This window comes from Vigna angularis, chromosome 9 (assembly GCF_016808095.1).
Source record: "Vigna angularis cultivar LongXiaoDou No.4 chromosome 9, ASM1680809v1, whole genome shotgun sequence".
Classification (NCBI taxonomy): Eukaryota; Viridiplantae; Streptophyta; class Magnoliopsida; order Fabales; family Fabaceae; genus Vigna; species Vigna angularis.
Window position 1 is genome coordinate 30196797 of NC_068978.1, and position 16163 is coordinate 30212959.

At 30.6% G+C, this 16163-nt stretch overlaps 1 protein-coding gene across 4 annotated transcripts; it reads right to left on the reverse strand.

Annotated features, from left to right (window-relative positions):
• Window positions 1–9851: 9851 nt before the first annotated feature.
• On the reverse strand, window positions 9852–14981 carry LOC108346273 (probable serine/threonine-protein kinase PBL19). 4 transcript variants are annotated; one of them, XM_052868753.1, is made up of 6 exons: window positions 14749–14981; window positions 14317–14416; window positions 13293–13693; window positions 12021–12281; window positions 11293–11415; window positions 9852–10618 (listed from the first exon to the last, which is right to left on the reverse strand). In XM_052868753.1, the coding sequence occupies exons 3-6, from the start codon at window positions 13641–13643 to the stop codon at window positions 10073–10075; spliced, it is 1281 nt and encodes a 426-aa protein (XP_052724713.1). In that variant the 5' UTR covers window positions 13644–13693; window positions 14317–14416; window positions 14749–14981; the 3' UTR covers window positions 9852–10072. The 4 variants fall into 4 exon arrangements, with proteins under 4 accessions (XP_052724713.1, XP_017440793.1, XP_017440795.1 ...); XM_017585304.2 differs by having other exon boundaries at window positions 14711–14981; XM_017585306.2 differs by having other exon boundaries at window positions 14317–14476; window positions 14711–14981.
• Between the last annotated feature and the right edge of the window lie 1182 nt (window positions 14982–16163).

Genomic DNA, 16163 nt, shown 5'->3' on the forward strand with positions numbered 1-16163 from the left:
TAACAATTATTACATAATAAAGACGTCATCATTTAAAATATAGAGAACAGTCAGAATACGACGTGTAATTTAAGTACAAATTACAGTCATCCAAAATAAAAGAAAACGGAAATTCAAACTTAAAAGTTCATATATTAGAACACTACACGTGTTCAGATATGAAACTTCCTAAGCACACTACTCCGCAGCCACATTATTCCCAAGCTCTTGCTCCAGAGGACTCTCCTCGGCATTCTCCTCGACCATATATGCTCCCATCCAAGTGGATGATCATTGCCGAATAACATAATCCGAATAGGCATACAACACAAACAATGCAAGGGTGAGCTAGATATAAAAAGCATGTTATCTCCTAGTACAGTTAATTCACGTCATCATACATAGATTTAAATATAGAAATACTTAGGCATACTTATTAAACCACAATCTACATACTCACACAACTCATCCGGATTTTGTATAATTGTCGAACTATTGGTCGTCTCTACACTTGCTAGCTCTGCTGGTCTTTCTCCAACGCTAGCAATATAAATCCCCCAAGCTGCCTATGTCTAAATTCAAAGACTATAGACGAGGATCTCCCTCTACTCTCACCACTGACATTATTCTTCTCTACTTGAGTGTGAATAATGCTTTGAGTGTAGGGATAGACATACCATTTCGAAGCCCCTACAATTATACAGACACAACCACAATATTTCACATAACTACTTCCATCCATCTCATTTCCGAATCATACTCACATTCATCATTTTCATCATATAATCACGGTAATTTATCATAATTCATACATACTCACATTTTCAAATAAATCACATCGTATCATACTTTCAACATTTTACATATTTAATTCAATCCAAAACAATAGCAATTTAACCCTTTGCACACTCTTGGACGAACACTATTCACCACCAAATTGGACGAACGCTATTAAGGATCTGGACGAACATTATTTAAAAAAAAACGGACGAACGCTCAAGTTTAGGACGAACGTCCACTTTTCACAGTTTGGACGAACGTCCATTTTCCGGACGGACGAACGCTTGCCGAACACTCCACTGGACGAACGCTCTCTGGTGTTGAAGGACGAACGCTCTCTGGAGTTGAAGGACGAACGCTCACTGGGACGAACGCTCGTTGGGAAGGACGAACGCTAACTGGGACGAACGCTCGCTGGGAAGGACGAACGCTCACTAGGACGAACGCTACACTCAATGGGAGGACGAACGCTCGACAAACACTGTTTGGACGAGCGTCCTATACTAAGACGAACGAACGCGGACGTTCGTTCAGAAACGAACGCTCAACAGTTGGGACGAACGTTCAACTGAAATCTTAGGGACGAACACTCAGAATAATTTAAGGACGAACGCCAACATATAACTTGAGGACGGACGCTCAACCCATTCCTGCCTACGAGCGACTTGGACGAACGTCCAATTTGGCTCATCAAATTGGACGAACGCACGATCTGCAGAATTCTGCAGAATCGCGAATTCAGAAACCCAGAAAACCAGAAACCCAACTTTTCATCCCCTTCTTCCCAGATTTGCATTAATCACAACATATATCATCAATCAAACAAAAGATCTAGCTCCCCTTACCTCTTGTAGACTTCCTTTTTGTAAAACTTTGAATCCAACACTTTCAGAACTAAGCTTCTTTCCTCTCCAGCAACTTCAAACTTCACGTTCTTCACCAAACTACAGCAGCAAACCTTCCCAGAGCAGAACCCCTTACCCCGTTTTATTCTCCTACGCGTTTGAATGGTGCCAAAAATCTTGGCTGCTTCCATCCCCAAAAATCCGGACGCTGCTCCGAGAAAATTTTGGACGCTGCTCCCCACTTCCAAATACCAACAAATTAATCCCCTGAAACCTGGATGCTACTTTTCCTAAATTCTCAATGCAACCAAAAACACTACAGCAGCTTGTCCTCCACTTTTATTAAAATAATAATAAAATAATAAAAAGTAAAGGACACGGTCCTTACACAAAAAGCTTGGAGACAATAAATAATTTTTGTATTGAATCTCAAACGGGAAACTAAGGCTAACTCAATACAACAATATTTTTAAGCATATAATTAATCACATATCCAACACACAAAAAATAAACAACATACTATAAAATTATAGGCTCATTTTGGAGATAATAATAAGAACCTGAGAGCGTGAAAGAAGAGCAACAATGGAGAAGGATGCAACAATACCCGCATTTTGGAGAGCTACAAAATCCCCCACAGTGGTCCATACATGGAAACAAATATTAACAACATATTAATATGAGGAACGAATGTAAACAAAAAAAAAATGACGAGAATCACACTCACCATGGTGACAGAGACAATGAATGACGCAAACAAGGAATGAACAAGTGAAAATGTAGCGATGCAAAGACAACATGAAACAAAAGGTGTGGCGACAAAGGAGCAGTGACAGTGATAATCATGTTCAAAGACAAAAGGAGTCAACACACAATGATGGTGGTGTTGGTTCGCAAAGGAAGGAAGAAGAAAATTGTAGAAGTAGTACCCTCTATTTCTTTCACAAATTTAATCCTAGGAAACATATGACCATGGTTATTTGAATAACCAAAGCAATATCAACTTTATAACATCGATTGTTCGTAAAATCGAAGCCTAAGAGTTGGTAATAAAATAAAAAAATTATAAATTTTAGTGGCAATTTAAAAAATTTAACTAATCTTTTGACCTCATTTGTTCATGAACCAAAGCAGTAAGCACATATGACATTAATTTTAAAAACAAAATGAAGCCATATGTCTTGTTCAGAAAAAAAAATGACAATTTTGAAATTTTAATCAACCTTTTGGCCTTGGTTTTTCAGAAAATCGAAGCATAAGATGCATATGGCATTGATTATTACAAATAACCAATGTCATATGTCCTACCAAACAAAAAAAAAGAGCTTTATCCTACCTTGACTGAGTTGTAACCGACCTTGTCGAGTTGTATCCAATCTTGGCTAAGCTATATCTGACCTTGGAAATTTTGAAATTTTAATGACCATATGGCTTCGATTATCTAAACCCTAAGGACATAAGTCCTCTTCTGAAAAAATAAATAAAAAAATAGTGAGATTTTTGAAAAATTTTAAAAATTTTGACGCATTTTTCGACATCAGTTCTCTATTAATCAATGCCAAAATGGTTATATGGCTTCGGCTCTTTTTCAACCAGGTTATATGTCATGTTCAAATAAATAAATAAAAAGCACATTTTTTTGAAAAGTTTTGTAAATTTTGGTGCACTTTTTGGCCTCGGTCCTCTATTAACCGATGCCAAAAGGGGTATATAACTTCGATTCTTTAGCAACCAAGGCTTATAAGTTCGTGAAATTTTCAAAAGAGTCACAACATCTTTATAAGTTTCGATTTCTACAAAATCGAAACATATCACCCACAATTAGAAGGCTAATACTAGTGCAACAAAGAGATACGACAACAGTTGTTGAAAATTGGCAATTGTTTGAGAATCGGGACACATTAAGACAAGGTAAGAAGAGGGTGGCGGGTTGGCCTCGGTTATGAAGCAAAGCAAAAAGGTCAAGATTTTTGCTTCGGTTAAGAATAATCGAAGCACTAAACTAAAAATAAAAATTAAAAAAAAAGTATAGATTTTTGGCAGCGGTTCTAAAAACAACAAAGACCATATACCTTATTATATTTTAAATAATTATTTATTTTTAAGGACCTATGACAACGATTCTGGTAGGAATCACTACTATATGGCCTTAAATTTAAATAATTATTTAAAATATGATAGGGTCTATGGTATTGGTTTTTTATAGAACTACTGTCAAAAGTTTTTTTTTGCTTCGATTATTGTTACAATCAATGCCATAAATCCCATTTGAATTAAGATAATTATTTAATTTAAGGATCTTTGGCCTCAGTTGTACAATAATCGAGGCCATAGACCATTTTTTGTCTTGGTTTTTGCTATAATCGTTGTCTAAAGTTGACGTTTTTTTTTAAATATCACTCTTGTTTTTATAACTTCCTACATCAACGAAACAGACCTGAATATCAAAATCAGTATCCACAACACAAAAATAGACTAGAATATATATTTCAAACAAAAACAAAATTATAACCCAAAATTAATGTAATGTACAAATTATGATATCCTAACGTATAAATTATTATATCCTAACAATTACATACTATTGTAAATTTCTATTACATATTTTGCGCATGTTTTTTGTATGTAATGAATGAAGTTGTCATGAATTAGAAAAGGAGTCCTGAATCTCTGCACAAAACACAATTATTTCAATTAGTGTATATGATTTCAAAACAATGGAGAAAAAAAATTGATTCAATGCAAATATTACTGCTTTCCAACCAGTTGTAATATGAGCATAAATAATGGTCGTCATCTAATGCATTACATAGTAACTGCACTCATATGAGTCAGTTTGTCTATTACACTACAATAAATCATTATAATTATAAATAATTAAGGAACATCGCTGAAATAAAACAATTATAAGAAAGTATGGACTAAAATACAGAACATTAAGGGCCAATCATCCAATATTTTTAGCCTTAGCAGTTGATTTTCCTAACAACATCATATGTGCTGTAATTGAACTATGAAAAAAAAGAATGTTTTAGTATACACTCATATCACAAAGAAAGTTCATAACATTGAGGTTCTTACCAATCTATTACTTGTTTAAGATGTTTGGGGAATACTTGTGCAATGAGAAAAACCACACAACAATATTGTTCGGTAGGGAAACCACAAGTAGCTGCCAATGATGTCTCAATTGATAATAATTTAATTGTTATACTTTAAAATCATAGATGAAACTTACAAATTAACAAACTATACTTACTGAACAATATAAGGGACAAAATATATATCCTTCATGTGAAAAGAAGTTGGTGGCATATGAATTTTAAAACATGTATATTAAAATTTATATGCACCATAATAAACTATGAAAAAATGATTAATCTTCTTAAATTGTCCAACCAGATAATTCAAGATTCAATACTTATAAATTATTAGTACCGTCTCTTCTTATATTCATTTTTTTTTTAAAAATTGCATTTCTTCAAAAACCTTGGAGACAGTAAATAATTTTTGTATTGAATCTTAAATGGGAAACTAAAACTAACTCAATACATCAATATATTGAAGCATACAATTAATCACATATCCAACATAAAAAAATAAATATATTACAAAATTATAGGCTCATATTAAAAACTAAATTTTAAAGATAATATTAGGAATCTGGAAGTATGAAAGGCGAACAACAATGGAGAAGGATGCAACTACCACTGTTTTGGAAAGGTACAAAATTCCACCACAAAAATACAGTACTTGGACACAATACAAACCACATATTAGTTTCAGAAACAAAAGCAAACATAAAAAACAAAGAAAATCGCTCTCATCACAACAAAGAAGATCAACGACGAAAGCAAAGAATGAACGAAGAGGTGGGGCAACGACGACAACGAAAAATTAAAGGTACGACGACGTTGGAGTAGTGACAATGGTTGATGGTGTTCACATTTAGAAATGAAGGAAGACCACAAAATGTAGCGACGTTGGTTCACACAAGTGAAAGGAAGAAAAATAACTATAGAAGTAGATCCTTTGTGACATTTTGCAAAATTTTAACTCGAGAAGACGTATTGCTTAAGTTATTTTGATAATCGAAGCAATAACACCTATATGGCATTGATTATTAGTAAAGCCAATACCTAAAGCTTGTAAATAAACTAAAAAATTAAATTTTTTGTTAGTAATTTTAAAATTTGAATCGAACTTTTAACCTCAGTTTTGTGTAAAATTGAAACATAAATACTCTATGACATCAGGTTTGCAAACAATCGAGATCATAGGAGTTATTTAGGCATGTAATATTTTAAAATTCTGAATTTTAAAAAATTTTATGACAACGGTTCTATAAATAACCAAAATTATAGATCTTATTTAGACATGTAATAATTAAAAATGATTAGTTTTGAAAGATCTTATGAAAGTAGTTCTGAATTCAAAGAATAATTTAAATTGTCAGCTTTTTAAAATATTTTAAAGATTTGACACTCTTTTAAACTTCAGTTATTTTTTAACCGAAACCAAAAGTATATATAACTTTAATTCTTAGGTAAATTCAAGTCTATATATTCCCGAAATTTACAAAATTATTCGTTTTAAGATGTTAGAAAAGTAATTCTGTAATAGTGAAAATTGTACTAATGACAAAACAGTAAACAAATAATAAATTAGAAATACAAAATCAATTATTATTGAAATTTCCAAAAATAATCATATCCTAGTTAGATGTAAACGTGGATTTTACGTCAGAAGAATCTAAAAAATATTTATTATTTATAAATATGTCATTGGATTTTTTTTATTTACTTTTTAATCTGATATAAATTATATGACATGGACTACTAATATTTCAATCTATATATTTTATTGAGATGTATGCAATAGTCTATTTGAAAAATACCTCAAATAAACTTTAATCCTAGAACATTCTTCATTTAGCTAAAAATTTTCATGACAATTTTTGCTGCCATGTCTTCTTGAAAGTAGTTTTTTTTTTCTTCAGTCTTATCTTTTCCTATCACCAACATCATCCATATGTATTATATACATAATTCTTTTAGAAAAATAAATCACTAATTAAGAAAATTAATAAAATCTTTCTACCATTATAGATGGTAATTTTATCTGCGGACACAAGTATCCGCGGATAAAATCCGCGGTGGATAGTAAGTATCCGCGGATATTTACTATCCGTCGGATAAAATTGTATCCGCTATTCGCGAAAAATTAAAAAAAAAATAATTTATATATTTTTTAATTAAATTAATTAAAAATAAAATAAAATTATATTTTATTAGGTTAAATTTAATTAAAATTAAATTTTAATTTATATTTAATTTATATTATATTACATTATATATATATATATATATATTTTGTAATTTTATTTAAATTTTATTTTAAATATGTATTAAATTTTTTTTTATTTTTTGCGGATATTCACGGATATCCGTAGGTATTTTTTAAACAGGTACCCGACGGATAGCGAATCGGATAGCGGATACAATTTTATCCGACGAGTCGGGTTGTGAGTAAGTACTATCCGTGCCCGACTCGATCCGTTGCCATCCTAATTATATATGATATGAAATTAAAATTTGTTGTAACCTATCACAAGTTTTAATAAACAAATGAACATGATTTGCCATCAAGAGTAGGACATGACAATTGAAGCTGAGGATGCAGCCAACTAGCTAAGCAAACAAGTCAATGATTCTAACTAAACTCACAAGATGGAGGAAGAAGAACGCAGTTGAAAAAGTGATGGTGTTCCATATTTTTTTTTTAATTTCTTTTTAGAATAGTTGACCCAAATTTAATGCATGAAAATTTAGCAGAAGGGAACAAAAGGAAAATGTGACAGGTAATTTAGTTTTATAACTTTTATTAATTATTGTTGTCAATTATTAATTGAAGTTGATGAATCTGCTTACCTAATTAATATCACAGTCAATTAGGTCTAACGTGTAGGCTTTTATATAATAATAATAACAGTGACATAATAAGTCAGTCACAGAAACGTACCAAACATTAAATTCATTTTAACTTCTCATCTGTTCATATGATAGAGACAAGGCCAAAGTTTTCAATTTTATACAAAAATGAATAATCATTTTTAGGAAGATGTTGTCAATTTGTCAAGATAATGACCCTTGATCAATGAAAACACATCATGATTTCGAAGTTTGATTATGTGTTCGATCAATTAAATTGTAATTGTTCTATTGATTTAGTTCTTAATTTGGAATGTAATCAAAGTATACAAATTTGGATAGCTGAATGATTCTAATAATGTTGATAGATTAGAATTTGGGTTTTTTCAAGTTTTTTTTTATTTATGAATAAAAAAGTGATTTTTTATTACTATCAACAAAATTTTATATGCTTCGTGGTAGTGTGATGATGAGCTACATTCAAAGATAGTTATTCAATCATGAATTGAATTAATATGTATACAAAATACTAATTTGTGATATTTATTTCAAAAATAATATTTACAGCTTTTTTTTAGTTATTCACATGATAAAAGAAGTTGATATTAGTAGAATATAAAATGTAAAGGAAAACTTAAAATTTTGATTCTTGGGTTTGTCGAACTACATGAAAGCATACGCGTCTATATGATATGTTTGATCTAGAAAAATAAAATGAATAAGTAATGCAAGAAATTGTTAGACTTAATAATGTGTTTGGATGAAAAATTTTAAAAAATAATTTATTTGTACTGAGAATTTAAAATACCTTACCAAAACAATATCTTAATTAAATTTTATTAGGTTCATATAAGTATAAATAGAATTTTATAAATAAATTTTATTATTTTAAAATATATTTTAATTTTAGAAATTTTACTTCAGAATTATCTCTTTTTTCTTTCTAAAATATCTTTTAATTCGTTCCTTCTTTTTAATATTAGAAACGTAGCATTTCTTTTGGTGGTAAGTTCATCATAATCAAACAAACAATTTTTTCAATAAGATAAGTTAGTTTTTTAGTTTTTTTTGGTTTATTGGTTATTTTTTTACCTGTGGCCCATTTTTAGTTCGCATGCAGAGTTTGTATTCTTCATGTTAGTCTTTGTTGATGAGTTATTTTAATTATATGTTATGATTATATTTTCGTTGTTTATAGGATCGTTTGAGCTACTGTACATTAAAGAGTGTTTTAGAGATTTTTTAATTATTGATCTAGGTAAAGGAAATTAGTTGTTTTAATGTGTAAAAGTTAGATATGTTAATTGAAAATGATATTTGTTAAATCTAATTGATTTGTATTTGGAATTGAATTGAATGGTTTGATAATTAAATCGAGTTTTTTTTTAAGTAGCTCGTATGTATGAAAAAAATGCACAAACTAAAAAAAGTAATATAAATCAACTCACATTTTTATAAAAATTAATTGATTAAAGTAGAGAATCTTGGCTTCAAAAATCACTTATATGATCTTTAATCTTTATACAGATGAAAAGGGAACCAGAATTCTTAGCAAAAAGATACATGGTTCTAAAAATAAAAATCTGAAAAGATGGTATAGATTTAGATAATAAAAATTATTTATATAAATTCTATTTATACTTTAAACTTTTAAATATTATAAATAATCAAGTTCCATTATTTAAAACACACTTACACTATTTTCTAAAGTGTTACTCTTAAATTATAATTAATTTTTGTTACTTTAAAAAGATATATAAATTATAACATGTCATTATAAGATTCGATATATAATCTTATTGATTTGGAAGTCTAAAATTTCTTCCAATCACATAAATCTTAAATTATAATTAATTTTTGTTACTTTATAGTGAGGTATATAAATTATAATTAACATGTCATTATGATATATAATCTTACTGATTTGGAAGTCTAAAATTTCTTCTGATGCATTATACTTCACTATATCATTTGTAACTTGTAATTACGAAAAAGTTAATAAAAGATTTCCAATTTAGTCTTTCATCCTAGTTTTATTTGAACTTTAAATTCTTTTCTTCCTTCTAATTTTAATATTTTGTATTATAATGATATATCATTTTCCTTTATTTTTTATATTTCTTGAGTGTAAGATTCCTAACTCTTTTTACCATAACAGGACAAGCTAATGTTAGACTGAGTTGGTCTCTTTTGTTATCCCTTTTGTTACAATATCATTAAACCTAAAAGTTTAGCAACATCCTAAGAATTCTCACCTTTCTACTTGATACAAAAAGAGACTTGTATACAATGACACATTCTATTTTTGAACTTGAAGTTCCAATCTCAAATCCTAAGCCATTTTAATATGCAACATAAATAATCACATGCTTCACTTTGAGAAAAAGGGTTGATAACATATCACATAAAGATTGGCTTGGGAGCATTTAAACACATATGACAATATCTCCCAAAATGAACCTTGTTTATAATTATGACAATATTACAATTTGACCTTATCTTTATCTTTAGTCGATGTGAGACTTCTAACATATGAAACTATGAGGACACATTGGCTCTCTGAAGGATCATAAATCTTTTTCTGCCAGCACTCTCCACACTTTCACCAAGTTTTGCAAGATGTTCCATCCTCTTTTTCCACAACTCTGAAGACCTTAATTGATTTCCCTTCACTTCAGCCTCAGCCTGACCATTTTCTGATACCTCAACACTTCTGTCATCTGCCTCATCAGTGTCTTCCATTATCTGCTGCAGTCTCTCCACCACCTGACTCATCGTTGGCCGATCTTTCGCGCTCTTACGCAGGCAATGATCGGCGAGTTTTGCGAGTTTTCTTGCTCCATTCTTGGAATACTCTCCTTGAAGTCGCTGATCCATTATTGTGTCAAACTTCTTGCTGTCAGGAGGGTATTGCTTCACCCACTCCAGCAGTTTCTTCTCTGATTTAGGCCTGTTTCTTTCCATTGAACGCCTGCCAGTAAGCATTTCATATAAAACCACTCCAAAACTCCACACATCACTCTTGGCTGTGAGATGACCTGTCTCAATGTAATCTGGAGCAGCATAACCATACGTCCCCATCACCTAACATGAAAAAATGTTTGCATAGCCTCATTATAATCATACATAACTTTGACATTGATTATATAAAGAAGATAATGGTTTTTGTTGGATTTGTTTCCATACTGGAATAGATTGAGGAGATTGACCAAATCTGAACTATGGGTTGTCCATGCAATTATCTCAACACACTCACTAACCCTAACTACAGATTGGTCTTTACCACAATTGGACATACTTATCTCGGCTTAGACTGAACACCAAGACAAACCATCAGCTCTGAAATCACTGTTGAAGGTTTAATGTTTAATGTTTGTAGGCCTTGTTTTTCTTATATACTACTCAACGTTTTCATTTCTATTCCAGACTTTTAACTCATACTTGAATTCTTAACATGACTAACATTGATAAAGGAAGAATGAGAGAAAAGTCACTGAAGTAGTTTAGACACATGCAAAGATGGCCATTGGCAGCATCAGTTAGAAAGGCCACAAGAAAAAATTTAGAGGCATCTTGGGGTGAATAATCAAGTTCAATGAAGTCATGCAATCCATGTAGCTGATTTCATGAGGTAGGACAAGACTTTTGTTGTTAAATATTTGGTAAGTCACGTTTACGAATAGTACAATTAAGTTCAGAATCTATGCAGAAAAATGCATGCAATGTGATAACTCTGCTGAATATAGCATGGCACTTACAGCTGTTGAAACATGAGTATCACCAGCTACTGGCCCTTCCCTGGCAAGTCCAAAATCAGAAAGCCTTGGCTTAAAATCTCCATCCAGTAATATATTTGAAGATTTAAAATCTCGATATATCACCTAAAGAATTTGCATACAAATTGTTAAAAGCAGAGGAAGAAAAGTTCAGGAGATATAAATTCAAATTAAAAGCTATATCAAACAGAGAAAAGCAATTCAATGATAGGCAAAATGGTAATTAATAATGTGAAATCCAAGATTATGGTATTACTCCATTGAGTTGCCACTGTTAATTTGTGGTATAAAGTTATGTATTACATATTTTACTATAGCTATACTGATATAATCATGTGGACAAATTATGCAATAGCTGCTGATCCCTTTCCTAAAAGGGTAGTTCCAATTAATATGGATAGTTTACATACACTTCAAGAAAAGGACCAAATCATAAGAGCGATTAAATATGTAAGAAGTGGGACAGACAATTTTTTTAATTTATAGGGAATAGTAGAGATTGAGTTCAAAAGAGTATGCTAAAGATGTCACTTCCTCAAAAGAATTTTTCTAGAAAATCATCAAATTTTATTTGTTTCTTTTTATGTTTATCTTATTCCTCTCATTAAGGAGAAACTCCCTTAAAAGCTTAAGCTGTGCAATGAATGATCATATATATATCTCTAAGGGAGAGCAGGAATAATGTATAAACATATTTCTTAAACTCTAACCTGAATTTCTAATTCTTCATGAAGATAAGTTAACCCTTGAGCTGCTCCAAGTGCTATTTCAAGTCTAGTTTTCCAAGGAAGAGGATTAAAAGCTTTATTGAAAAGATGAAACTCTAAGCTTTTGTTCGGCATGTATTCATACACGAGTAGTCTCTGGATGCCTCGTTCGTCGTCCAAAGCACAGTATCCAATAAGCTTGACAAGATTTGGGTGTTCCACAACACCAAGAAACTGAACTTCAGTCAACCATTGCTTATGGCCCTACATGAAAGAAGGAAAAATAGTCAAAAGGGATATCCTCATATCACCATATCCAATTATTCAATTACTAACAAATTTCAGCATGCATAAATGACAAATTTTTAGAACATAATTGATATTTCAGGACCTTAGCAAGAAAGAAATCTTGTCTATTATATATAATTAGCACGTTAGAGTAGAAGATCCATCAAAATAATTCCTCTGTACTTTAAAGTAAGGATGATATAGGGTTTTTTGATTAAGAAGTATCATAAATAATTTATACCATACAAGCAGAAATCCATTTATGGAGTTACATTACAGTACAATGTCTCTATATGTAAATTATACCTTAACATACTGAACATTAAGTTCAATTCCAATAAATTTGAGTAAAAAAATATGGCTTCAAATATATCAGGAAAAGCATCTTATTAATTTTTTGTGAGAAATCCCATTAATTAGCAGTAAATATACAACTCATAAGTGAGAGATCTTTGCCACTAAAAAGAAGATTATTTCCAACACTCACTATCTCATCTTGAACTAAGGTCCAAGGATGAAAGAAGCAACTATAAATGCATAGACATCTATTGATGTCTTTTTGAACTTAACTCATTTATAAGTACATTAACATAGACTAATGTAATGAGGTACTACCAGTTAGTTTTCAGAAAACTTAACAGAGGAAATTAGTATCTTCCCACCAGCCAATCTCCCTACTTTTACAAATGTTAAAATAGTAGATAGACAGTGTAGCGGATGATATAACTTAATCTATTGGGCGAGACAAAAATTCTGATCCATTAAGGCTGAGGATTATAAATGATATGAAGCTCGGACACGCATATGTCCAACACATATCAGACATAGACACATGTATGAGACAGCATGGGACATTGACACTAACACAGACACAAACATTGGAAATGGTGACAATTGGACTCTAAATGCTTTGAACCATAAACATAAGAGTTTGTATGCAGAAGTCTTTGATCAATTACATCCCAAGGAAATTGTTGAGTCTCATACCTGTAATGCATCCTTGTTAAGCCTTTTGATAGCAACTACAACAGAATTTCCATTCCCATCAGCAGGCTGGATTGAACCTTTAAACACACTTCCAAATCCACCTTCTCCTATCTTAAAAAGCCTGTTGAAATCACTTGTTGCACGCTTGAGCTCTGAGAGGGAGAAGACCCTCAAATTCTGACCCTTTTCCTCATACAGTTCTGGTATACCGCGGGGTGAAGCAGATGAGCTTGAAGACTTGGTGACCCTCTCAGCTCCTGAAAAGTCCATTTTCTCTTTCTCCTTCAGTTCAGGTGCTGACCTTTGCCTACTGTTTCTAGATTTATCTCTGAAATAGTGAAAGCACTTCATTGCATAATCAATCAGCTATGCTTATTTATCATGCACAATCTCTGTTCAACCTGTTATCAATTCAACAGTTCACAAAATTTGTCAGGAATAAACCCCCTTGATACCATTACCATCTACAAAGTAGAAAAACACAACAAAGTAGTGAATATCAAAAGCACTTCACAGCATAAACAATTATCTATGCTTCTTATGCCAGTCTCTGATTAACGTGATATCAAAATTCAACAATTCACAACAAAATTATTGTCAAGAATCAACCTCCTTGACACCATTACCATCTACAAAGAAGAAAAACACAAGAAAGTAGTGAATAGAAAAAGCAATTCACAGCATCAACAATTAGCTAGGATTGTTATTCACAGTCTCTGATTAATCTGCTATCAATTCAACAAATCACAAAATTTATTGTCTGGGATAAATCCCCTTCACACCATTACCATCTAGAAAGAAGAAAAACACAACAAAGTAGTGAAATAGAAAAAGCACTTCTTAGCATAAACAATGAGCTATGATTCTCATGAACAGTCTCTGCTTAACCTGTTATCAATGCAACAAACCACAAAAAAAAATTGATTTTCAAGATTAAGTCCCCATGATACCATTACCACCTAGAAAGAAGGAAAACACAAGTATGTAGTGAAAAGTAAAAGCAGTTAATAGCATAAACACTTACCTATGATTCTTAAGCACGGTCTCTGATCAACTTGCTATCATTCAACAAATCACCAAAATCAATGACTGTCAAGAACAAATCCCCATGATACCATTACAACCTATAAAGCAGCAAAGCACAACTATGCAGTGAATAAGGATACCCCAGATGCATCTGCATACTAGAATTGCAAAAATTTTCAAACTTCAAGCAACCCGAGAGAGAAAAAACATTAACCAACAGAGAAGAAAAAAAAAACATTGACACAAAAAAACAACTTGTCAGGTACACAGCACATGCAAAATGAACCAGAATCGGCTAAGACAAACAAACAGGATTCAGAAGGAAAAACCAAGTGAAGAAAGAGCAAAATGGTTGCAATTGAAGTTGAGTAATTAAATTTTGGAATCCTCACAGGGAAAGAACACAGAAGGGCATGGCTTGGTTCCGTACACGTTCGAGAAGGTTGAAGTTTTCACGAAAAACCAGAAGAAAAGGTTGACATCCACATGAGTTAGTAGTTTTCTTTGGCTTCTCTCACACGGATATCAATGAAGATGAAAGAAGTAATAAAGAAAGTTTGCTGAAAGTTGTCGTTTTTCATTCATTGGTTGACCAAAGGTTAGCCAGCTTGCTCTAGTTTCTGTTTTGAAGTTTGAAGAGAGAAGAAACATGAACACATTGACCAACCTATCTTTATTTTTCTCTTTCTTTTTCAAAAGGATAATATCTCACATACACCGACTTATATAGCTTTAAATTATTATTTTTTTCAAATGTCATATTTAAGAAAATTATTTGTATGTAATTTATACTTTTTAAATTTAAGAAACTTTCCATAGATGTAAGAAAAGAGAGTTAACGGGTTTCTTTTGAAAAATCGACTTTAATATATATGTGTAACAGTTTCAGTGTAAATATATAACACATTCTTAAATCTTTTCATATATGTTAAGAATATAGCAAAATTTCAATTAAAAGAGAAACATAAAAGAAGGGAAAGGATTAAAATTTCAGAAAGTATTACTTACTATTTTACTTATTTATATCTTATCATCTCTTAATTTTTAATTAGTTTATGTACATATTTTTATTATGATGGAAAAATACAAAAAAAAATCTTGTGAAAATTTTATTAAAGTTTATTTCATTTCTTAACATTTTAAAGAATATTCAGTTCCAATATTAAATATTGATTTTATTTTTTATTCAATTTAGTTTTAATATTTTTTATTTAATTTGATTTTAATTTTTATTAATTTAGTCATTTTTACTAACGTTATTTAACAAATAACAGACAGTATTTATTATGTATTAATTGTTTTTTTATATTTTTTAACATTTTAATTTCTTAACTTAGAAAATATTAATAAATCAAATCAGTATCCATATGACTGCCATATGGATCAGTTATATATATCATGTTTTATATTTAATTCATTTTTTATATTTATTATTGTTGTTGAATTTAATTTTTTTATTCATGAACATTTCTAAATTAAAAGAAAAAATTAAAAATCACTTACATATAATAAACATTATTCACTGTTTATTAACTATTTAAAAATTTAAATTAAACATGATAAAAATTAAAATAAATATTAAAACTAAATTAAATGAACTCAAAAAATAAAAATCAAATTAATGTTTAAATCTATATAATAATAACAATGTTAATATTTTCTCGTGGTTATCTAGAAACTATAAATGCTTATGCCAACTTTATTAATTACTGTATTTAATAGAGATAGTGCACTAATTGAAATATTTAATTGTTAATAAAACTTTTTTCTCTCTCATCTTTAACTATTTCTCCCTTTTTTTCTCTGTCTCATCATTAACTCTTTATTACCAACTCTTTAATTCAG

Excerpts from the sequence above, each read along its gene's own strand:
- LOC108346273 (XM_052868753.1), bottom strand. The coding sequence starts at position 13,643 with ATGAAGTGCTTTCACTATTTCAGAGATAAATCTAGAAACAGTAGGCAA. Across the intron at positions 12,282-13,292 it reads TTAACAAGGATGCATTACAG|GGCCATAAGCAATGGTTGAC; the intron begins GTATGAGACTCA and ends TCTTTCATGTAG. Across the intron at positions 10,619-11,292 it reads ATACTCATGTTTCAACAGCT|GTGATGGGGACGTATGGTTA; the intron begins GTAAGTGCCATG and ends TTTTCATGTTAG.